The sequence below is a fragment of the Biomphalaria glabrata genome, chromosome 1 (assembly GCF_947242115.1).
Source record: "Biomphalaria glabrata chromosome 1, xgBioGlab47.1, whole genome shotgun sequence".
Taxonomy (NCBI): Eukaryota; Metazoa; Mollusca; class Gastropoda; family Planorbidae; genus Biomphalaria; species Biomphalaria glabrata.
The window spans coordinates 30968640-30993552 of NC_074711.1; the positions used below are offsets into that span (position 1 = coordinate 30968640).

The window sequence follows — 24913 nt, forward strand, 5'->3', positions numbered from 1 at the left end:
GTTCAAAAAATTCCTTTAAATGTGGTAATGTTGTGAGTGTAATTTTTTTTAATGATGTTTTCTAGACGTCGCAACAGTTTAGATGAGGCGTTGCATTGCCAAGTTATTCCGTATGTTAGAAGATTTTGTATAGTCGCGCCGTAAAAAGTCTCAAGGATCTTCTTGTTTAGTTTAAAGCTATTGAGTTTGTATAGAAAAAAGAGTCGCTGGGCTGTTTTCTTTGTCAGAGTTCCAAGGTGGTCTTCCCATGAAAGCTTGCTATTGACGATAACGTCTAGATATTTACTTGTTCTATAGATGTAGTGTTTATTTGCAGTTTATTTGCAGTTCACATATATAGGCCCTACGATGCAATGCCCACTCATTCACATCGTATGACCTTAAAACCATCCATTAAAATAACTTTTTTTTTTTTAAAGTTACGATCTTTACATTGGAATGTCTTTGCATTTAGATTACTCATTCTTACTCACACTAAATTTGTCTTATTGGCTGGAGGGGGGACACCAAGATGTTCTTGAACCCGGGCCCACCAAAATGTTCTTATTCAAATCCTCAAAAAAAGAGAAAAAAACATTTTCGTAAAAAAAAAATAATTTTCCTTTAGTTAAGTGGCCTTCCGCTGCTGTGTAGTACTGCAGTTCACGAGATAATATAAAAACCTACTTATTAATTGTTGTTTTAAATTATGTCCAACTTATATGAGTAGGCTACTAAATAGCTTTTTTTTTCTCTTAAAAAAAGTAAACTAAATTTTTAGGTAAACTTAGTAGTTAGTAGGACAGAACTTACATAACGTAGCAATACAAATGTAAAAAACTTAATTTTTTAACAAAAAGTCTAAAACCATTTGCATAAATATGTTAAAAATATGGTATATTAAATTCTCCCCTACTAAAGAGCCTCGCGTATTTGTTACTATTAATAGTGAATAGTTGTAAAAGTGGTGTATTTTTATGAAAAAATTGCTTGCATAAGTGATTTAAAAAATTAGATTTTTTGCTCTTAGAAAAGAAAAAAGTAGTATTATGATGTCAGATTTTCGCTATCTTTTCTAGTTTACGAGATCTAAATGGGACGGACCGGACAGACATTTCACACAAAACTAATAGCGTCTTTTCCCCTTTCGGGGGCCGCTAAATTTTTAAAAAATTTCTATTGCAGAATGAAAAATTTTAATCGGGTAAACCCATTTTCACAGTATTTTATATTGGCTTTAATGTAAAGGAAACTCCGCCTGGGTACAAACTCCGCCTGGGTACACCTTATAGGGGTATCTTGCCGGTACCAAGCCCGGGTAAAGGAGGAGGGGTGATCGTAAGGCTAGAAACCTCACATCACTAAACTATTGCTGCAGAAACCGGAAATACACCAAACCAACTAGAACTTGGCCAGGAAGGTTCCTCTGCGGAAGAGTGTACTATGTACGTGTACTAGTGAAAGCCCTCTGGAAGCTAGCACACCGACAAACCTTCTGACGACCAAGACCTCAACCAGGATAGGGACCTGGAACATCAGAATCCTGTACCCAAGCAAACCTGGAAGAGGTCAGTCATCAGTGAAGCTGAGGGTACTGGAATAACATGGGAGCAGATGAAGAAAACTGCTCAGAACCGAGTTCGGTGAAGAGGTGTGGTCGCGGCCCTATGCTCCCCTGGGAGTGCACATGATTAAGTAAGTAATAATGTAAAGGAACATAGAGCTATATAAGGGACACGGGTCATATCCGACCATAGTAACAATATATATAACAGTGTTATCATTTGCAACATGCATGGTAGGCCTACGTTACGAGCCTTATCGTCGCAAAAATCTTCGAGATTTTGGCAAGTTGGCTTCCTTTATGCACTATGGGCAGAGGTTTCGCTTCACGGGGCAGTAACACCAATAAATTTAGTAGCAGGCCTATAATAAAAAAAATTTTTTGATGTGTGCAAATTTTAATTTTCGATATGATGCTCGTTTATTGTTAATTGTTTTTGCCTCGCACTCACACACACTCTCTCTCTCTCAAAAATCATAGTAGTAATTTCATCCTCCATGATGACCATACCGTAAAAGTTTGGACGTTTGATTCAGCCTTGAGATGTCATACAGGTGTGCTGTAGAAAAAAATCGAGAAATAATTGGCTTATTTTACTTGCCAAATATTTTTCGCCTAATTAACGTGACCCGGGCTATAACGCAATAAACGCATTATAAATGCATTTTGTATTTGTGGTGACATCTAGCTGGAGTAATCAGCTTGGTATCTAGCTTGATTTGAAGCAATAGGCTAGATCGTAAAGCCATATGGGTTGTAATTTCACGAACTTCAAGAAATTGCCATGATATTGTCAAAATCGTATTCACCTTCTTACTGACGCCCAGGAGTATCACATCAAAATCACGGACTATGATAAGGTTTTAGATTCCGATAAATGGGGCGTGATCTTTTTACGCGCAAAGCAATCTTACAGCTGATGGGCCTGGTGAGACCTACACCACCTTTGGTTGGCCATACTACAATATCGACTTTAATCACATCTTGAACTTTTTTTGGGTGAAATGTAGATGTTATATTTATTATTTACCACAAATATTAGTAAACAATATAAATATATGTTTAAGTGTCTAAATCACTATAATTTTTCTGTGATTGCATCAGCTTTACCCTCTGAGAAAGGTTGATTTCTAACAAAGACATTTATAAAACTTCATTTATATTTTTTTCAGCTATTCATTGTCTCTAAATGTTTGTAAAAAAAAAATGTTTTTCACGTTTTGGATGCTCCTTCAAAATTGACTGTCTTCTAGTGACTGTCATAAAGGTCATAATTTAGGCTACTCATCTAATCACTCAATTTATTCACTCACGATATTTTTGATAATAACTTATTAATTTTAATACATTTGTATAAATTATTAAATTAAATGAGGCTACTTAGTCGTCTTAGTTAATTGTCATTGTGTTAAAATACTTCAACGAATTCCGTCAGCCATGTTCACTAACCCTAAAGCACTTCTGAAATCCAATAAGCAGGGAATATGTAGTCCTGTACAGTTAAAATAACGCTACAAATAAAATAGCCTGAAGGTCTTAAGAGAAACGTTATTCTAATCTAAATTAATGTGAAGGCGTAACATAAAATTATGCATTGCAAAAAAAAACAAAAAAACAAGATTACAAAGAGAGTTTGTGTTGCCACACAAACTCAGAGGCGGCCCCCATGGGAGACGGATCCCTGTCGGATCCACATATTTGCAAGGAATATTCAAGGCGTGATTTTGTTTTGATTGTTAAAAGTAATAATGTTTCAAAGATTCATTTGGGGTTGTAAAAAAAAAAAAATTAAATGTAAAATCTTCCGCTGGTCGACGGAGGATGGCATCGAGCAGGGTATGAAACCGAGACCGTAGAAATAATCAGTCCTGCGCGCTAACCGCACATTGCTTTTAACCTAATTACAAACTGGTTACAAACTAATAGCCTATTATTGATAATATACTTACCCGTCTTTTGGACTCATCGATAATTCTAGGCTCAAATCCTGCCCGCTCCCATCGAGGGTCACGCTCCCATCCCCGTCGTCCTTCGGGAGGTTTCGACTACAACTCTGAAGGAACATCCGAAACATGTAAAGCAATAAACATTCTAAACTAGACCAAGAAATTCTAGATCTAGATTCTACAATGATTTTAATTAGAACTTAAATATAAATCTAGTTTTAAAAATCTAGCTCTAGTGTAAAAAAAAATCTAGATCTAGTGTAAAAAATCTAGTGTAAAAAATCTAGCTCTAGTGTTAAAAAATCTAGATCTAGTGTAAAAAATCTAGATTAGATCTAAATCTATTATGTCTTTTTAAAATGCGAGTCACATTACGAGGTTCAATAAACATTACTATACCGAGTTGTTTTAGCATTTCATTATATAATTAACTCCATATGACGTCAAAGGAAAAAAATCCACTACGTCACACGGCCTAGTTAGACTAAAAAATGTCATCTATACGAGCAGCTTGTCGAGTGTTCATAGACATTGGTGCACCGAGTGAGATCTTTAGGCATTACATTTAAAGATTTAACTCCATATGACGTCAAAGGAAAAAAAATCCACTACGTCACACGGCCTAGTAAGACTAAAAAATATCATCTATACGAGCAGCTTGTTGAGGGTTCATAGACATTGGTGCACCGAGTGGTTTCTTTTAGCATTACATTTAAAGATTTAACTCCATATGACGTCAAAGGAAAAAAAAATCCACTACGTCACACGGCCTAGTAAGACTAAAAAATGTCATCTATACGAGCAGCTTGTTGAGGGTTCATAGACATTGGTGCACCGAGTGGTTTCTTTTAGCATTTCATTTAAAGAATTAACTCCATATGACGTCAAAGGAAAAAAATCCACTACGTCACACGGCCTAGTAAGACTAAAAAATATCATCTATACGAGCAGCTTGTTGAGGGTTCATAGACATTGGTGCACCGAGTGGTTTCTTTTAGCATTTCATTTAAAGAATTAACTCCATATGACGTCAAAGGAAAAAAAAAACACTACGTCACACGTCCTAGTTAGACTAAAAAATGTCATCTATACGAGCAGCTTGTCGAGTGTTCATAGACATTGGTGCACCAAGTGAGATCTTTAAGCATTTCATTTAAAGAATTAACTCCATATGACGTCAAAGGAAAAAAATTCCATTACGTCACACGTTCTAGTTAGACTAAAAATGTCTTCTATACGAGCAGTTTCTCGAGGGTTCATAGACATTGGTGCACCGAGTGAGTTCTTTTAGCATTTTATTTGATGGGCTAGTTAGACTAAATATATATATATATATATATATATATATATATATATATATATATATATATATATATATATATATAAAAAAGGATTAAAGACGCCTTTTTGTTTTGTTTTGTCTGTCAGTCTGTCTGTCCGTCATGTTAATAGCGAGGGGAAAAAAAGACTAAAAGCTATTGAAAATCTGATTAAAATTGAATTTCCCTTCCGAAACATCGCATTAGTTTTAAGTTTCTATAATAGATTGTTCCGGATGTTTATATATTTATAGTGAGAGAAAATAAGAATTCCAGATTTATCAAATAACGTTAATAAAATTTGTGGGATGGTCTGTTATGAAAATTAGATGTACCATAGCCTTATGGAGAGATTTTCAAACCATACTTTGGTGTTAGGAAGTTGTTTTCCTTAAAAATCGGAACATAATATTAACGATAATAAGATTTTCTAACGTTTTAGCAAGAAAGTTAAATGTAGTGTAAGAGAAAAGTGCGATTTTACATAGAGTTAAAATATTTTTCATAAAAATCCGGAACAACCAATTTTCGTAAATGAGAAAATTATTTGTTTTATTTATTAGAATAGGGATTTCAAACATTTATTAGCGTTATTAGATTTTTCCTTTAAAATTCGGATCATTTTTGGCGACGATTTGTAAGAAAATTAAGGTAATGTAGGTCGATTTCTTTTTCGAAACAAAATTCGGAACATTCTATACTGATTAAACAACTTTTATTATGTTTCGGCAAGAAAATTAACTGTAAAATAAATCTAAAAAGTGATTTTCAATAATCGTTTCTAGTAGTGTCAAAGAATATAATTGTAATATTAGTCAATTATTCGATTTCAAACAATTATTTGACATAATTTATTTTTTATAAAACAATATCCGGAACAACTTTATAGTTAATGAAATATAAATCAATATAGATATTTTATTTAGCAATTATATGCTATTTACATTTTAAAAAACCGGAACAATGTATTAAAGATCATGTGTTTATTGCAACGTTTAAGCATGGAAAAAAATCTAATATAAGTTAGAAGAGCAAACAAATATTCGTTAGCATTGATTTGTTTTTCACAAAACATCCGGAACAACCTATTATAGATACTTAAAACTATTGCAATATTCCTGAATGAAAAATTAAAGTTTAAATCAGATTTGCAATAGCCTTTAGTGTTATTTGTTAATCTAATCGTGACGGACAGACTGACCAACAGACAAAACGCACAAAAATAAGCTTCTTTTATTCGGATGGGGCACTAAACAAAAAATAAAATCTGATTTAAACAAAAAAAGTTTAAGGAATTGGTTTAGCACCATGACATGTTGCGACGTTACGCTACTGCACGAAAGTAGCTGAATAAAAAGTCCATTTTAAAAATTGTGCGTGATATTTACCTACAAAGTGCATTATTAGCCTTTATAAACAAACAGAAATGTTTTCTTTTAATTTTAGCAGCTAGTTGACCAGAAAAAACACCTTTAACAAATATTTATATTTGTTGTAAACATTTCTTGTACATTTTATAAATATATTTGACTTAATGATACTGAAAATACACATAAATTGCCCATCTTTATTAGCATATTATAACATTGCCTCCCTTACATTTACGTAATTGTTTTAGAATGAGTACATTTGTATGAAAAAATCGCTTGCATAATTAATTTTATAAATTAAACGGTTTGCTTTTAGAAAGCCAAAAGTAGCCGTTGCACCTAAACTTTTCAAGCTGCATTTAATCGTAAAATAATATTTTTCATATCTCTTTTCGAGATCTGAGTGTGGTAGACGGACATACGGACATTTTGCACAAACCTAATGGTGGCTTTTTCCCCTTACGGGGGCCGCTAAAAAAAAAGGAGAATTGGAACCATCTGGTAATTCCATTATTGTTTATCAACGAAACAACATATTGCCACCTGACTATAATCGGGGCTGTGCGTCTTTCACAACTGTCACTAAGAAAAAGAGAGTATGGCCTAAAGGGGGGCTAGGTGATCAGTCAAATTTACTCAACCAAACTTGCTGCTCTCTGCGTAACTTTTGGACTTGCTTTTAGCAGACGTCAGTGAAGAAAGTGCAGATGACATAAGGGACTGGTGAACTCTTCAAGACTTAAAATAGCGTAATAAAAATAAAGTGACATTTCAAAGAACTCATTGAAGTACTTTAATAGTGTAACAACATAATTCTTAAAGTTCTTATTCTAGATAATTGTTCCATCTTTAACCCAACTTCTCAAGCATTAGTCTCTCTAGCTCTTCACCGAGGCCCTAAGCATTGGTTCCTTTTTCCACAATCTTTCAGGTCGAGTTGGGAAGGAGGGGGGGGGGGGGAGACAACACAGAAAGCAAACTAGTTGCAGAGATTACCTCTCACTCAGCCAATATAGTGGCAAAACTAACACTCAGCCAATATAGTGTCATAACTAAGCGATTGGTGAGCTTACAAATTGGATATTTTTTTGCAAAATAAGTGAGTATATAATTTTGGTATCCACACAACGACATCTTTACAGTAATACAATTAACCGATGCCAACATAAGGTATGTTAACGCAGATTATTCCATTCTGAATATTTCCTGGACGTTGCCAAAGTGGGCACCGAAACATGACAGTTCTAACCAGGGCCGCCGTGGTCGAGAGGCCAAGTGCGCTTGAACTTGACTCGGGCAGAGTTTTGTTTACTGAGCGCCTAAAGGTAGCACGGAAAACCAACTCCTAGATACCCCCTCCCCCCCCCCCCCCAAACTGGTCAACAAATGAGATTGGACCAAAAGCGCTCTGAGCATGAAAGTAGCGCTATATAAAAGCAATAATAATAATGCACGCAGGCGGCCGACTTTAGGTTGTTTTTTATTTAAATTACTTAAATAAATTTTAAAAAGTTAAATAAAATAATTACTATAAATATAAAAAAAAAATATATAAATTCTAATTATTCCTTTGAAAATATAATCGATATTCGTACATAAGAAATTATAACGTAAACTAGAACAAAAAAAAATAGTGCAGCGTACGAGAGATTCCCAAGGTTTTTTTCCATAGGCGCCTACTCATTTCTGTCCTTGAATTTTCACGGGTTGTTTGTAATATTTGTTTTGAATCGGATAGCCTGCACTGTAAGTAGATCTATTACCGGTAATTAAAAAGTCAATTTTTAAAACATTTTCACTGGGGGGGGGGGGGCTAGATCCTCTTATGTGAACTGGGGAGGGCGCAACGTCCTGACAAAAAGGAGTTATGAAGTGTGTTTGTTTCCTAGGGGGGCAGTGAGAAGAGGTTATGTGATTGATTGGTGGTTATGCAGTGACAATGGTGAAATTAACGTACCTAGTGAAAATGTGAGACGATCTTAATACATGAAAGAGTAATAACTTTTTTTGTTGTGAGCTAGATTTTGCTTAAATATCAGTTTATTTCATTACTATTAGATATATATTTCAACTCAAAAATCGAGAATAATAACAATTTTATTGTTCAAGTTATTTAAAGTTAATTTATTACAAAATATAAAATGCCTACATCGGTTCAGGTGTAGGCCTACTAGCTGTCTTGAGCTACAAGCCAACAACCGACCAACAACATGGGAGGGGGGGGGGCGCGAAAAAATGTTCAGACCTCTTGCCGACTTGAGCGGAAACCTGCCGTATCTTCCATTCTACATCCAAGAACTTTTTAAAACGCTTAAAAATTATGTAGGCAACACTATTCCCCCACTCCAAAAAAAACAACAACGTTTTAGTGAAATTTCATGACGTTACTTTGTTATATATACAGTGTTCAATTAATATAGGCTAAATATAAAGTAAAACCTAAAAATTGTGACCAAGTTTCTTTACTTTTTATTAAATTCTAAAAAAAAAATTTTAAAAAATCTCACGGACCTCACTGTATGGGCCTACATCGCTCCTCTGGGCTCCAGCTTCTAAAGGAGGCTGGAAAGAAAATGTTATCTAGTGAGTCGCCACCCGGGAATGTGAGAAACACTGCCTTACTATGTTTTATTTCAAGTCATTGTATATGTGACTTGGGCTTTTGATTATTTACTTTGTATTAAACTCAAGAAAAATATTCAGCGCTGAGTTGCTTCATTTGTTGTATAAATGTGTATGTTAGATGATTGTGGATACAATGCACATCTCTCCAAATAACAATCGTGATAATTATTAAGAAAGTTAAAGGAATGTTGAAAAAGTTGCACTGTCAATAGTTTTGTAGTCGAGATTTTTTTTTTATTATACTTTAACTTACAATAACAAACAAGTGAACATATCCACGTCCAGACCATATAACACTGTTGAGCAGTCAAAGTTATCGATCTGTGTTATTATTTATGACTTATGATCATTTACGCTGTTCAGCTCATCCATTATAATAGTCGCAAATACAGGGGAATAAGCGAGTGGGCAGAATGAGATTCGTTTTTAGTGTTTATCACACAGAACCAAGTTGTCAGATTTCTGTAGGCACGAATATCCGAAATTGTTCCTAGTTGTACTTAAGGGATACGACAACGGTGCGAATATGAAAGGAAAAAATGAAATGGTCTACAAATAAAAAATTGGATTTAAATCAAAGGCCACTTTTGGAACAGTGCCCAGTTCAGTCTTAGTGGATCTTTTTCTAGAAAAAAAAAAAAGAGGGGGGCGGCATTTTTTATTTTGCCCGCAGGCGGCCATAAGCCTCGCGGCGGCCCTGGTTCTAACACTGAACCAACAGGTAGATAACCTCTGAGAACACACAAACGATTCCTAAAACAGATACACCATGGTAAATCCTGATACTGGATTTACAATGATGCCATTTAAAGTCTGCTCTTAAAATACTACATTCACCCGAAATGCTGTGAACGCTTAGAACTGCTAAACACAGCTATGAAGTAGACACGCCCACTACACCAAGACAAGCGGCCATATCAGGCTAGCACAAGAACGGAATGACAGACAATGACATCACGAAAAAGCATCTGGTACCAAACACAAATATATTTATTTTTGTTTCACAGAAACTAGTCCTTTTTTTTTTTTTGGTGTTTGAAATCCCAAATAAATCTGATTAATTTTTTAAAAATCATATTATTCCTATTTTAATTATTTCAAGTGATTGGTTTCTCCACAAACCTAATATCCCCCCTCCCCCAAATCTCGTTTTCAATTCTAATTTGCTTTTATTTTTCACTAAAATTCTTAAGATTTAAGGACAGCGCTTGCTGCTGAAAAGTCGCAGGGTTTTGAAGCGAAAAGTATGCTACTGAGACACACTTCAAAAAAAAAAAAAAAAAACCCATCAGAACTCTGTATTCATGCAATGAACTAACGATGTCAAAGATATCAATGGGACAGGTTGTGGAGAAACTACAACAGAATGTCACGTGATCTGGAACAGTGGCGACGAAAGCTACCATCAACAATGTTGGTTTTATAGTCCACAAAGAGAAAGCTAATTGTATTATAAGCTGTAAACTTGTTAAAAGCAGGATAATTGCTAATCGAGGCGGAGCTATTCCTCTCAATATAACAATTATTTAAGTGTATGACCCAGAGTCTGATTGTGAAGACGAAGCAATAGACTAGTCTATGCAAGAAGTTCATAAAAAGGGTATCCTCATTATTATGGGAGACTGCAATGCCAGTATAGGAAAGGATGCATTGAGTAATAGACAGGATTTACTGGACATTTTGGATTTGGAGAAACTTAAGACAGAGGAATGAGGCTCTTCAAGTTTGCCAGCAGCTCACTGTAGCTAGCACCTTATTCCCATAGAATGAAACCACCCATAAGAAAGACGTGGCACGCACCAGATTTCAAAACAAACACAACAACAAACAAACGCAGAGCCAGTTCGACTATAGTCTATTTCATCTGAGGTTTAAATTAAGCATCAACAAAGCTAAAACCAGAACTTACTTTCCCTGAAGCTGACATAGGCAGTGACCATCTTGATGACTGTGAAATTGAAATTACAAAGAATCGCAAGCCTACCAAGCGAAACATTGAAAAATTCGAAGACCCAAACATTGCTGAATTGTTTGAGGCCACCGTGGAAGGGACATTTGCAGCTCTTAAAACTCTTAATCTTATACACGAAGACATTGACTCACGGATACTATCAGAACAGCATTACACGAGTCATCGTCTGAAGGAAACATTGAGACGTGTATTACAAATAACATATTTGACTTGATGCAAGAAGAGAACTAAAAAAAGAAAAACAAAACAAGGTTAATCCCTTACTGGCAGAAGAATAGAGCTCAACCAAAATTTGTGTTTAGCTTTTAGCTTTTTCAATGCGCTATGATGCTATCACTTGTCTGGACCAGTTGTGATAGGGGGAGGGAAGAAAGGGGTATCTTGGTAAATGTTAACATGATCTTTTTTTCAAACGCATTAAAAAAATGTTCACTAAGGGTTCAAGGGGAGTAATGAAACTTATGCTACCACATCTTTGAAGTAACATCAGTGTAGAAAAAAGCAAAATACTAGTTTGTGGTGGAGATAGTCCGAGATGTTGCATATAGTTGGATGGACAATCATCAGAAATTGACTTATATAATTAAATACTTAACTTAGGAGATAAAACCCCATTTAAGCTGCAATGAGCAAACTGGAAAATCTAGAATGGACCAGACTCTCTCTTGCTTTCCTGCTAAGAACAACTGCTGACAGGACCAAGTGAAGAGATTTGTTTACTCGAATTGTCACAGCACTCTTACAATGAAGGTCAAGAGACAGATGAGACTTGACATTTTTCTTTATTTCTTTTTTGTTGGGCATGGATTTAACCCCAACACCTAACTCATCACTCATCCATCAGACTGGCAACAGCTGTGAAATGTTTGTTGCTAATACTTGAAATAATAGAGCAAGACAAACTTGCTAATGTGGTTTGTCTGATTGATTTAAGGATATCTTTAGTTGTTAAGTTGATCAAGTAATTAATACATGCACTTTTAACAAACTAAGTTGTGGAAATAATTTGAAACTAAGTGTTACAAAAAGGCAGTTCTTCTATATCCTTACAGTGACATTAAAGAGTTCTATGTTCTTACAATGACATAAAAGGCAGTTATTCTATATTCTTGTTTTATTTTAGCATAAGGCAAATAATATGACATAACATTAAAAAGAATAACTTACATGTAAAGCACATGGAAACAAAATGCTACTCTTTTATAGTGCTAGCTAAGTAAAATTATCAAACAAGTTTGTTGGGTTTTGTTTTTTTTTCAGAAAATGTGTACAATTGAAATGATTTTATATAATGCCCCACAGAAAAAAAAAAGTACAGGTACAAGAAAAAAGTTGGAAGATGCCACAGTTAATAAAAAAAGGGTAGATCTGGCATATTAACTTGTAGTGTATACATAATTTAATTATATATATATTTAAAAAAAAAAGTATAAAATAATTATGATTTATAAAGCATGTGGAAACAAAAGGCAACCTTTAGTCTAGAGATTAAAGTAGAACTATCAAACAAGTTATTTTCATAAAATGTGTACAACTACATTTGTAATGATTTTAGAAAATGTTGTGAAATGCTACAGTCAATAAACAAAGTAAGCTCATAGCTTATTTTTAAATAAACAATCTAATTATTCATTTTTTAAAAACAAAGTATAAAATAGTAATTTATAATAAAAAATTTTACAACTTTTTGTTTCCCAATAGAAATGAGAATAAAAAATTAGAGAACAAACTATTTTTGAATCCAATGAAGGCTACATTATCATAGCAGTTCACAACCGTGCCAGTAAGCTCTCCAATAATGGAAATGTTATGAAAGTATGGGAGCAAAACAAAACATCACTGAATACATTGTGGAATGCAACAAAAAGAACTAGATCTACATTTCTTATCTAATTCTATATTCTATGAATGTAGAAAGAACAGGATGTAAACAAACAACCAAAAAAAAAAAATACATGCAAAATATTGAAACTATTACATGCTGGCTAGCTCTTTCATAAAGAAAAACAAACATTGAGCATGATTTAAGCATTATGCCTAGCTTTTGAACTAGAAAATATCATCACAACCATGCAAACAACACAAACTACTGCTACAAAGCTCAAGGAAGCTATATACATTGTGGAGAGAAGATCTCAAATTCAACAACCACTGCACAGCAAAAGCCAAAATATTCATTTCTATTGACGCAACTCATGTACACAAACACAAGCATAATGTACTAAGATGACTGAACATTACTAACAACACAGAAATAGAAAATGTCCTGAAATCTATAGGCACATGATTTGAACTGTCATATATGTAGATAAATATACAAAGATGACAAATAACATTTCTAAAGTATAAACAGCCTTTAGGTAATTTGTGCAGTAATATAAAAACAATTCTTATGCAACATTAGCACATGTAAGGTTTAAACTTGTGAAAAAATGTTAATCAGTACGCGTTTCTTTCTGGTTGGTTAATTTACAAAATCTTCAGTTTTATTTAATCTACAGTATTTATGTCACACATATATATATATATATATATATATATATATATATATATATATATATACTATGTATATATATATATATATATATATATATACTATGTATACATTTTAATCTACAGTATATATGTTATATATATAATTAATCTTATGTTTCTTCTTTAGTTACACTAAATTATTCTCAAACTTTTTTTTGCTCACAACACATTCAGCAGTTTTTCAATCTGCTATGCAAATGAATTATCTAAAATCAATTCAAGGAATGCTTGGTCTGGTAGGTATACATTTTTTTCTCCGAGTCGAGTGTCAATGTGTGCCAATGTTGAATAAATAAATATAGCTTACCATTCTAAAGATACAAGTTGCAACACTGGCAAACATCTACACAGTTATTTATATCTGTACGGATAAAACAACAATTTGGAGTGGTTGAAAATAAACAAAATGTAGAATGTAAGGAAATAGTACAATAAAAGAAATATAAATTTGTATATTTGAATAAAATAATAATACAGTGATTAATGACTGATAAATGGGGCACTTGGGTTAAATAGTTATGATTTTGTATAAGCAGAGTAAACAAGTTACAATAACATATTCAGTGCAAATAATTTCATTTGGAATGAGGATGTAGGACACCTGACACAGAAACACTCATAACATTAAGTAGAAACTTGTCAGATCACACTTATACAAATGTCAAAATAACATTGCTTATTACTCGTGATTCTTTGCATATAGTTTCTTAAACTCTAACTAAAATTGGTCCAAATAGTCATTGTCAATAGTTTTCAGATATTTCTTTGGTTACTAGCTTATGTTCAGAACATAAAAGAAATGTTTCACAATTTTAACATTAGATTAATTATTTTTTAAACGAAAGATGTGAAATAAACAAAACAGTTCAACATTTTTTTTAGCAGTTTAAATGCTAGTACTTTCTTAATTTACATTGTTAAAAATTAAAAAAGATTTTGAATGGAACTAAATAATATAAAGATAATTAAGCCTTGTCTTGATCATAGTCATCAAGCATGGCTTGTTGCTTCTTCTCTGCCTTATACATGGCCATGTCTTCCATACGTTTGCGTTTGAAAAATCCTAACTGGAAATGAGAAAGTAAAAATAAGAATGATACATATTTTAGGCCATAAAAAAAAAATTAATTATCAAATAGGCAAAAGAAGTCTTATTTAATACAAGCAGATCATTCATTTAGACTCTTTGAGCTTGTGTGAGAAATTCCTATCAAGCCAAAAAAAAACAACAAGAATTATGATGAAGTATCTAATCCAGTTACACATACCTTTGATTTTTTTTTAACTTGACCAAATGTATTATACCTTAGTGTTAAGGCTTCTGCGCGGTGTTGATTCTTTGAAATATAACTAGATCTAAGTCTGACTGGTAGTAACACTGAACTCAAACTACTTCAGTAACACCGGCAAAAGGCCGAAACAATCAAGATATGTAGTCGATGCTGATGTTGGTCTACAAATATGTTTAATGATCATGAAGGGAATCGTCCGATGTCAGCTATGTCCGTAAACTACTTCTTATTCTATTTGTCTATTTACAAATACCAAAATTACAAATGGGCAATCAGGTTTCACCTCGATTGTCCCTCAAATCTAGTCTAGATTACGCTAGATCTTAGTTACTTCTTACCTGCTTTCACAGCCAGGAGTGTACATAACTTACTCCTCATACAAATAAACTATGAAAATAAACCTAAATACGATAAACACCAAACTATAGATCTAGTTCTAATGAATGAGACTCGTCTGACAGTAAGACTTAAGACGGGAGTATTGCAAAAAAAATTAAAACACAACGTTACTACAAAAAAAATATGCTTAACTAAATGATTCACATTCACATACAGGACGAATTAACAGCTACACGTATATATGGACCTCTTGCTAGATTACACCTAATTTTAAGGATATCCCCAATCCACCACGATTTAACCTGGTAGAGATAATCTAGCGAGTGGTCACTTCCCTACAGACTCTAATTATTCTTAGAAGAAAGTAGTTAAATAACACTTGACTTATCTGTCTAAGAAGCGGCGATAACTCCACAGTCAGTCTCGGGTCCACTCTTCCTACGCTAATGTCTGTCCCGGCGGCAAGGCTCACAGCGATGAGATAAGGACAGCGAACGTTTCAGCTCTCCACGGTCCGTCGGTGCTGGTCAGCAATGGCTCCGGTTCTTTGGTGGTACGGCGTCTGGTTCTGGTGTTCGGTGATCTGTCGTCTGGCTCCGGTTCTTAGGTGGCGTAGCATCTGGTTCCGGTTGCTGGTTCCGACGCAGGTACGGTGATTCCAGGTGGACGTTTGCACAAAGTGAAACTGGAACGGTCCAACAGTTGACACAGCGACAAAGTCAGAGTCCAGTGCTAAAATACCAGCTATCTGGCTATCTAACGTGTAGCACAGATTCAGCCGAGCCGTAGAGCAATATAGCACTACTGCACTTAAGTGTCGTAGGCAGTATGATGGCTCCTAAGTCAACGGTTGATCTTGCCCTTGCAGAGGTAATCTTCATGTTCATTCTCACGATGCTGGGCAGGCCATATCTCCTCAATATGGCTTCGACAGGACGGTTTTCTTCCCTTCAACAAATGTAGCCTTCTCGATACAGAACTATAGGCTTCAATACGATGCCCCAACGTATGGGCGTTTACAAATTACAAATGTATATCAGTATATCTCATTACCTCCTAGGTCCACGAGTCCAGGACCTCACTGGCTTTCCTTCGCCAACGTGGATGTACAATCAGGGTCTAGCTGCAGACTAGGCCGATGACGTTATCTTCTTCCTCCTCCTAACAGAGGGCTTCATACTTCTGGATGTTGCTGCCAGTAAGCTCCGAGTCGGGGTCGCCAAGTTGTTAAGGTTTCCGCACGGTGTTGATTCTTTGAAATATAACTAGAGCTAAGTCTGACTGGAAGTAACACTGAACTCAAACTACTTCAGTAACACCAGCGAAAGGTCGAAACAATCAAGATATGTAGTCGACACTGATGTTGGTCTACAAATATGTTTAATGATCACGAAGGGAATCGTCCGATGTCAGCTATGTCCGTAAACTACTTCTTATTCTTTTTGGGATAGGAAAAACGTCTTGTCTCTATCAAATCCTAGAGCGTTCTTGTTTTTTAAAGATCTGTCACGTCACTTGTCGCTAAGTAAAACTTTCCCCTTATTCCCGAAACAAATACTAAATTCTAATCATGTCATAACATTAGATACTAGAAAATACCCTCAACTCCCAACATCATTTACATAATTATAAAAATACTTGTTTTCATGACATCAATACAGACAATAAATAAAAATTATAGTCAACATATACTAACTTTGTAGATAACAAATATGACAATATACTAACCTTGAAGAGAACAAATACGACAATCAATAATACAACTAGTCCAACCAAAACAGCCACTAAAATAATCCACCACTGAACAGTTTGCCCTAAAGCTTCTTTAAAATTTGGTACTGCACGTGTAATTGCCTGTAAAGAGAAATCTTAAAATTTTGTCCTACTTAGGTTTGAGTCGAAATGTGAAGTGTATGTGAGAGCTGTGTACAGAAATAGAAGTGACAGCAATGTACAGAAGTAAAAGTGAGAGCAATGTACAGAAGTAAAAGTGAGAGCAATGTAAATAAATAAATGTGAGAGCAATGTAAATAAATAAATGTGAGAGCTATGTACAGAAATAAAAGTGAGAGCAATGTACAGAAATAAAAGTGAGAGCTATGTAAATAAATAAAAGTGAGAGTATGTACAGAAATAAAAGTGAGAGCTATGTGCAGAAATAAAAGTGAGAGCTAATGTACAGAAATAAAAGTGAAAACTATGTACAGAAGTAAAAGTGAGAGCAATGGACTGAAACCATCATAGTTTAGTTACGCTGCCCTTTCACAATATGCTGAAAATTTGATAGTTTATTTTTGAGTTGTATATTTGGTCTAAATACAAGCATAACCAATGGATTAAGGCTACATTTGACTTTTAAATTGAAGACGCTTCTTCAGAAATGAAGATTATTGTCCTAGCCCAAAACTCCTGCAAGAAAGCAGGAGATGGTTGTAGGTAGAGTTAAAATATGTAATAACAGTCCAGAGTGCTACCACATGATCAACTAAACCTAGTGATCTGTATATGTAGTATAGCCATGGTTGTATTTTCAACTATTTATGTGAAGATATTTAAAAGCAGCAGTCCACTAGAATGCTACTTTGGTTCCAGGATTAGTTACTAGACTACCTAGAAGTTTGTTTACTTTGAATGTGGAATGTTTTTCTTTTACATACATTTTATGTGAAAGGACTCAATAGGTTTATTAGATAAGTGACACAAATTTGCATGCTATTTTAAATATATAATATATGGAACATGAATTTTTAATTTCATGGCCTGTGATTCCTCTGTCTCACCATATTCCAGCAACTTCTCAGGTTTAAGAAAAGCGTTACTCCCTTTGTAATTACACTTCCAGCATGAACACTCTTTATTGAATTTTCGTTAGAACACATAGTAATTTTAGTTGGAGAGACGTAATTAGTAGAATCCAGAGATGAATTAATGCTGGGGCTGAGATACTTTGTGATTCATTTTAGCACAGGTCTGCATAATGCAAGCTCTATTGGGAAACAAGGCCTGATATAGGGTCTAATCGTAAATGAATCCAGATGTGTGCTAGATGAGTAGTATTTAATACAACATAAATTGTACATCTATTATAAACAGTAAATAAATCAAATGAACTGCAGCAACAGACTAATTCCTTGTAAGGTTAACATTTAGTTAGGTCCAAGAACCTGTACAGTATTTAATGTCCTGTCAAGTTTACAATTGTATGAAAACAACTAAGCTTACCCTTCTGGCATCATTTGTTTTATCTTGTTTTATTTTGAGTCTACTAGGTATAGTTGCATTGGCCCAAGATATTATCTGTACATCTGGTGCAGCTATGTAATCCTAAAGAATACAATTCAGTGTGTGATTTTTGTTGTATATATTTCAATTTCAATAAATATATCACAAAGCTTAGCATGTGTTGGTTACATGACAAAGTATTTGTTGCAGATTCATATTTTAACATCTTTACAAATCTATTGTTGACCAGATTAGTACAATTCTTAATTCTTATTATTGATGATATTTGAAAATTATCAAAACATAAGCTCATACTCACAGACAATAAAGTGCTTTCCCATAGCCTGGCATCAAATGTGATCTTCACAAAGTCAAGATTAGCTCGTAGTTTACCTAGAGTACATTTAAACTGAATACATTTAACACTATCAGATTCGTGACAGCTCTGAAATAAAAATAAAAAATAAATTTTTTTACATTAATAACAATTTAAAAAAACCATTAAAAATAAGATATTAACTTTAAAAAAAATGAACTGTTGAATTTTTTCCAAAATTATTACTAGTTTTTTGTGTATAGTTGGTGAAAACTGTCATCGTTTAATGTTAGCGAAAAGGCCTTGGCTATGTTTTATCACGCTCATATCTGCAATATTTTAAGTTTCAATATCACTGCCTGGTATGGCAATCTGAGCATTTAAAATAAAAATAAACTTTATAAAATCCTAAATGCTGCTGGTAGGGTCATTGGCCGGGTTCCAAAGGACTGTCAATGCCGAGGGTGAAAGTGGGGATAAGCACCCACTTTCCAAGAAATGCTCCCATGGCTTGCGTCTCTAAATGCCTCTGACAGTCAAATCCAGCTCCTGGCCTTCACGTGTGATTTTCCCAAAAATCCGGCGGAACCTGTTCTTACAAACTGACAGGAGAAGGGATGAAAGGCAGAACACTGGCGCCTCAAAACCAGTTTAGCTTCATGTTGATGGGGCACGTCAGCCTAAATAACGCAACCCATCTAGGAGAAGGAAAACTCTGACTCCAAACCTCCACTCTGTGGCGATACGCCCCCATGTGGGTATCAGGGCTTGGAAATGACCAACAGAAATAAATAACCCCACTACCTTTCCACTTGCATTTCACTAAGTGAATAATAGTGGACCTTCCCCCCCCTCTAGGTGCTTTTTGACGGAGGTCTGGATTGCACTACACCAGATGGAGGTCCTTGTCTCACTACATTCTAATACTAGATATAAATCCATCATGAAGTGTTTTTTTTTTTCTGGATCTGGTGAATGTGATATCGTGAAGGGACCTGGATCCAGGATGTGACGATTCCACAAGGCATACCCAGGGCACATTCCACTTTAAACTTTCTACTGCAGAAAAGTTCCATTTGGAGAGCTCTATGGATGGAGGAGAATGGACCATTGGCCAACCCCACCTTGTCCCATGGATATTCCGGTTAAAGTCTTCAGACCTAGATGTTTCCTTTTATGTCAGTATTGGAGAAAATTGCCAAGACCAAAAACTCCCTTAAAATGCAGGGACTATATATTTATATATTTTTAAAAAGCCTGAGGAAACACCCAGCCTACACTAAATGCCAAAGAATTTAACGAAAAATCCATACGAGCTCAGACGTCGCCTCGTAAAAGGTCTGCGCATGGCAGTTTCTTCCAGGACTGCCTGTGATAAGTCAGCTACTGGAAATAAAAAACAGACTAGCAGCAAACACCTAAACCTTTTGCAACTCAACATCTTAGGCCTACAAAACAAGACAACAGAACTCCAACACATACTCAAGAAGCATGATATACACATAGCGCTACTGCAAGAAACACTACTGCCCAAGAAAAAAATAAACATCACAGGCTACACAGAGTACAGATGCCTTTGCACCAAATGCCAGGGAATTATGACCCTCATAAGAAACGACACACAAGCCACAGTAAAACAAATACAGAACAATACAGACATCAACACGCAGGAAATACTTCTTTGGAGAGGAGGAACAAAGTACACCATCAAAATCTACTATTGCCCACCATCATCAACAGACGAAATAGACATACAACTACCACACTACACAAGGACAATAATAGCTGGCGACTTCAATGCACACACACCTTCCCTAGGCTACCCACACTACAACAAGCGTGGCAAAAAAATAGAGGATGTAACAAATGCCTCTAACCTACAACTTCTGCAAAACAAAACTTCACCTCCAACTTTCCTACACAGAGCACACAACACAACTAGCAGACCTGACCTAACTTTTATCTCTACAGACATTACTGACTCTTCTAAAATAACAGTACTTGAAGACATAGGTAGTGACCACAGGCCTATACTCCTCAATACTGGAATGCCAGGTAGATACCAATCCAGCAAAACAACTAGATAGAACTATAAAAACGCTAACTGGGCAGCGTTTTCACAAGAAACAGACACAAGACTATCAAGCATAATGGAGACAGACGTCAATTCAACCTACACAACTATAGTCTCCAACATCTTACAAGCAGCAAAAAAAACACATCCCTCAAACCAAGTTAAGAAATACAAACCTTTTTGGACACCTGAATTAGATAAATTAGTAAAAGAAAGAAACATGGCCAGGAAGACTATAGAAAAAAAAAACTACTAGAGAGAACAAGACAACGTACAACAAATTGACAGGGCTTATAAGATACAAAATTAAAACAGAAAAAAAGAAACAGTGGACCATAACATGCGAACAACTAGATCAAAACAAGGATGGTCGAAAGGACTGGACCCTTCTGCACCGGCTAGCAGGAAAGAAACAAATAACAAACCCCCAACCTATAAAAGGCACTGACGACATAATAACAGAAAACCTTCAAAAGGCTGAAACCTTCAATAAATATTTTGCCAACATTAACAAGTCAAAGCCAAGAAAACAACTGGACCAGGCCTTCAGTAATATCTTAAAGAAAGAAGAAAAAGCTCTAACAGTCAACTGTCAGATCTTTGACACTTCCTTCACTCTACATAAGCTCAATACTGCCCTAAAAAGCCTCAAGTCAAGAAAATCACTTGGACCCGATAAAATAACAAATGAAATGATTTGGGGACTAGGACCACAGGCCCAAAACTGTATACTTAACTTTATCAACCATACATGGATAACTGGAGACATACCACAGGAATGGAGAAACGCAAACATAATACCCATTTTAAAGAAAAATAAACCACCTGGAGACCAATATAGACCAATATCTCTAACATCCAACATTGGCAAAATGGCAGAAAAAATGATCAATAACCGACTTTATTGGTGGCTAGAAAGTACTTGCTCAGTCCACAATGCACAAGCTGGCTTCAGGAAAGCAAGTAGAACAGAAGACCACCTCTTTCGTTTTATCCAGGACACAGTAGAAGGGTTTCATGAAAACAAGCACACTACAGCAGTATTTATAGATTTGCAGCAAGCCTGTGAGTGTGGAGAAAAGGTCTATTTTTGAAGATGAAAAAAATGGGCATCCATGGGAAAAATGTACAGCTGGATCAGGGTATTCTTAAAAAACAGAACCATCCAAACCCGATTCGAAGGTGCCATCTCTAGTAAAAAAAAGTTTGGAAGAAGGACTACCACAAGGTTCAGCCCTTAGCTGCACTCTCTTTCTAATCTTCATGAACGACCTCCTGGACCTCATTTCGGTCAATACGGCACTTTATGCAGACAACATTTTAATTTGGACTACAGAGAAATATCCAGTGCTGACTAAATCCAAACTAAATAGAGACCTCACAACTATCTCCACATATTCAAAATTATGGAAGATGGAAATAAAGAAAAGTCAGTTTATTCAATCTTTAGCCACAGCAACAAAACAGCAAAAAGAAACTACATCCTAAAAATAGACTCTCAGCCAATAAATAAAGAAGATTTAAAAGAAAAGGCATCACAAAGATTAAACATAATAAAACACCTAGCAGGAACATCCTGGGGAGCTGAAAAGAAAACCTTAAGACAGTTATACACTGGATATGTCAGATCTGTAATGGATAACTGTCTCTCCATACAAGTAGCTGCCAACAAAACCTATCAATCATCATTAGATACAATCCAAAACCAAGCCTTGCGGCTAATTAGTGGAGGTATGAGAACTACTCCCACAGCAGCCTGTGAAATAGACTCCAATATTGAACCTCTTAAGGCGCAACAGAGCAGCATTAGAAGCTATTAAGAGATACAGATGGTTGGAGGACGATCATCCAAATAAATTACTAACACGGAGAAGTAGGAAAAACAACCAAAAAAAGCAAAGGACTCTGATCCAACTTACTGACGAACTAGCCTAAAACACCACCTACCCAATAACAGAGAAAAAATTACCAGGTTTTCAAACATTACACCCGGACTAAACTACAAACAACCTACCATCAAAACACATTTACTAAATAACAACTTAACAAAAGAATCTAATCCACTGAAGCTCAAAGTAGGCACGCTTGAAACAATTGAAAGCTATCAAAAAACAGCTATCCATATTTATACAGACGGATCGGCTTTCAAAGCTACCATCAATGCTGGTCTTGGTGCCTTTCTGGTCTTCCCTAAAAATAAACACTTTGAGATAAGCGCACCCTGTGGCGATTACTGCTCAAACTTCCAAGCCGAAATTGAGGCAATTACCATAGCACTACAGACAGTGGAAAACAAAATATATGAAGGAGTGCGACCACCATCAGATATTGTTGTCTTTACAGACTCCCAATCTACTCTGCAAGCACTTAACAGCAGCACCTCAAACAGCCCAAGAGAGTTGACAACACTCATTGTGATAATCCATCAGATGATATCAAAATTAAATATCAATATCACACTACAGTGGATCCCTGGACACATTGGCATCATGGGAAATGAAAAGGCAGATAAGCTATCAAAGGCAGGTTCATCTATGGAACAACCAGATAGACCTGTTAACTACCTCACCCTAAGGTCAATGTTAGTCAACAATCACAAAGAGGAGTGGCTCAACCAATGGGCATCAGGAAACACAGGCAGAGCCATGTACAAAGAAATGACTACGCCTAACAAACTGGACAGTATTAACTTCCTCCCCCGCAAAGAACAATCTACAATCTTCCAACTAAGAACAGGACACACACCACTATTAAATTACCACCTGAACAAAATAAACTCCACACAACTACCCCTTTGCAGACACTGCGCCCACCCCTTTGAAACCGTAAACCATATCCTCTTTGAATGCCCCTCCCTAATCCACCTTAGGCAGACCCTACTTCCACTACACCCCAACATAACCAACATCCTGTACGGCAGTACTGAACAACTGAAGAAAACAGCACACTTTTTTTCCTTGGCACAGTCAGCAAAAGAGCTCACAGCTCAGCACCAATAAAGCTGGCTAGAAGAAGAAGAAGAAGAAGAAGAAGGGTCATTGGCCAAAAACAAACCCCATTTGGGCAGCTGTTTGAGACAAACATCTATAAAAAAGCTAACAAGATCCTCGAAATAAAGAATCACCCTTTGTGTCAGGATTTTGTGATTTTTCCATCACAAAAGAGATACAAGACACCGATAGCAAAGACAAACAGACACAAACACTCTTTTGTTCCCCTGGCAATCAAATCATTAAATAAGAACAATCTGGTATAAACTTTGTCACATGTAAATTATGAGTGAGTCTGGTGTGAATGTACACTTTGGTTTCTTATAGTTATAATGTTTTTTGTTTGGTGCAATGCACAAATTGTAAGACAAATTTCCGTACGGACAATAAAGATTATTATTATTATTATTATTATTAAAACAGATCTCATGACAAAAATCTAAAGTAAAAAAAAATGTGCATTTAAAAAATTAAATAAAAGATTTACATTCAAACATGATAAGGTGATAGACCTTCACAAAAAATGTCTGTCAAGACAAGCAGTGGCTATTTTTAAAATAAAATTATTTAAAAAATCAGTCCCATAACCAAAAAAAAATTAAAATCATATCTTAAAGGCATTTCACAATGTTTAAATCACATTAAAAATGGTCTTTATTTTATTATAAAGTAACAAAATTTGCAATTGAGTATTTTTGCTCCCACCCTCAGTAAAAAAAAAAATAAAGTCTACCAATACATTTGTAAGCATAAAAGCTCAATCAACTAAAAACAAATATAGATTATAATTGTTTTCAACAAATTTTTAAAATAACATCAACCAAAAGTTGTAAAATTCAAAAGATATTTCTCATTTATATTACATGAAAATGGTTGCATTAGGAAATTTACTGGGCAATTTAAAAAAATGAAGTAAAATTTAGGACAAATTCTGACAACAGCCTACCAGAACAACAACTTTGCCACTAGATTTAGCCTTTGGCTCAGCTTGTCTTTTCCTTCGCTTCTGAACATCCTTCTCTTCTTTCACAGAGTTTGAAATTTCTCCAAATTTTAGAGGCTGTAAAGAAATGTGTAATAAGACATTCAATGAACTCTGTTTTAGGCAATACAGAGAAATCAGACAGAAACATTTAAAGAAAAAAAAAAGAGTGATCATTCCATTTCAACCAATGCACACATAATTCAAGGAAGACAGTAGAAAAAAAAAACATATTTACCTTTATTTTCTCAGGGTTAACATACCGTTTTATGTCATTGCACATCACATTATCTCCTTCCACCTGAAGAGAAACACAAAAAAAGATTCTAAAAGTCAATATTACTTTAAGTTTAGTATAAAGTAAGAAATTCAAGAGCAAGAAGTAGGC

At 35.1% G+C, this 24913-nt stretch overlaps 1 protein-coding gene across 4 annotated transcripts in view; it reads right to left on the reverse strand.

The window, feature by feature from the left end:
* Positions 1–1933: 1933 nt before the first annotated feature.
* The window catches only part of LOC106051567 (integrin alpha-PS1-like), a 69871-nt gene continuing 46891 nt past the window's right edge, over positions 1934–24913 (reverse strand). For 2 of the 4 annotated variants that reach the window (XM_056032198.1, XM_056032197.1), the window contains exons 20-27: positions 24764–24826; positions 24490–24603; positions 18483–18608; positions 18164–18265; positions 16670–16795; positions 8690–8740; positions 3493–3596; positions 1934–2102 (exon numbers count right to left, since the gene is read on the reverse strand). In XM_056032198.1, the coding sequence (XP_055888173.1) occupies positions 2090–2102; positions 3493–3596; positions 8690–8740; positions 16670–16795; positions 18164–18265; positions 18483–18608; positions 24490–24603; positions 24764–24826 (699 nt within the window). In that variant the 3' untranslated portion in view covers positions 1934–2089. Of the gene's footprint in view, positions 2103–3492; positions 3597–8689; positions 8741–11538; positions 14378–16669; positions 16796–18163; positions 18266–18482; positions 18609–24489; positions 24604–24763; positions 24827–24913 lie in introns of those variants that run through there. The other 2 variants (XM_056032206.1, XM_056032216.1) reach the window with 2 other exon arrangements.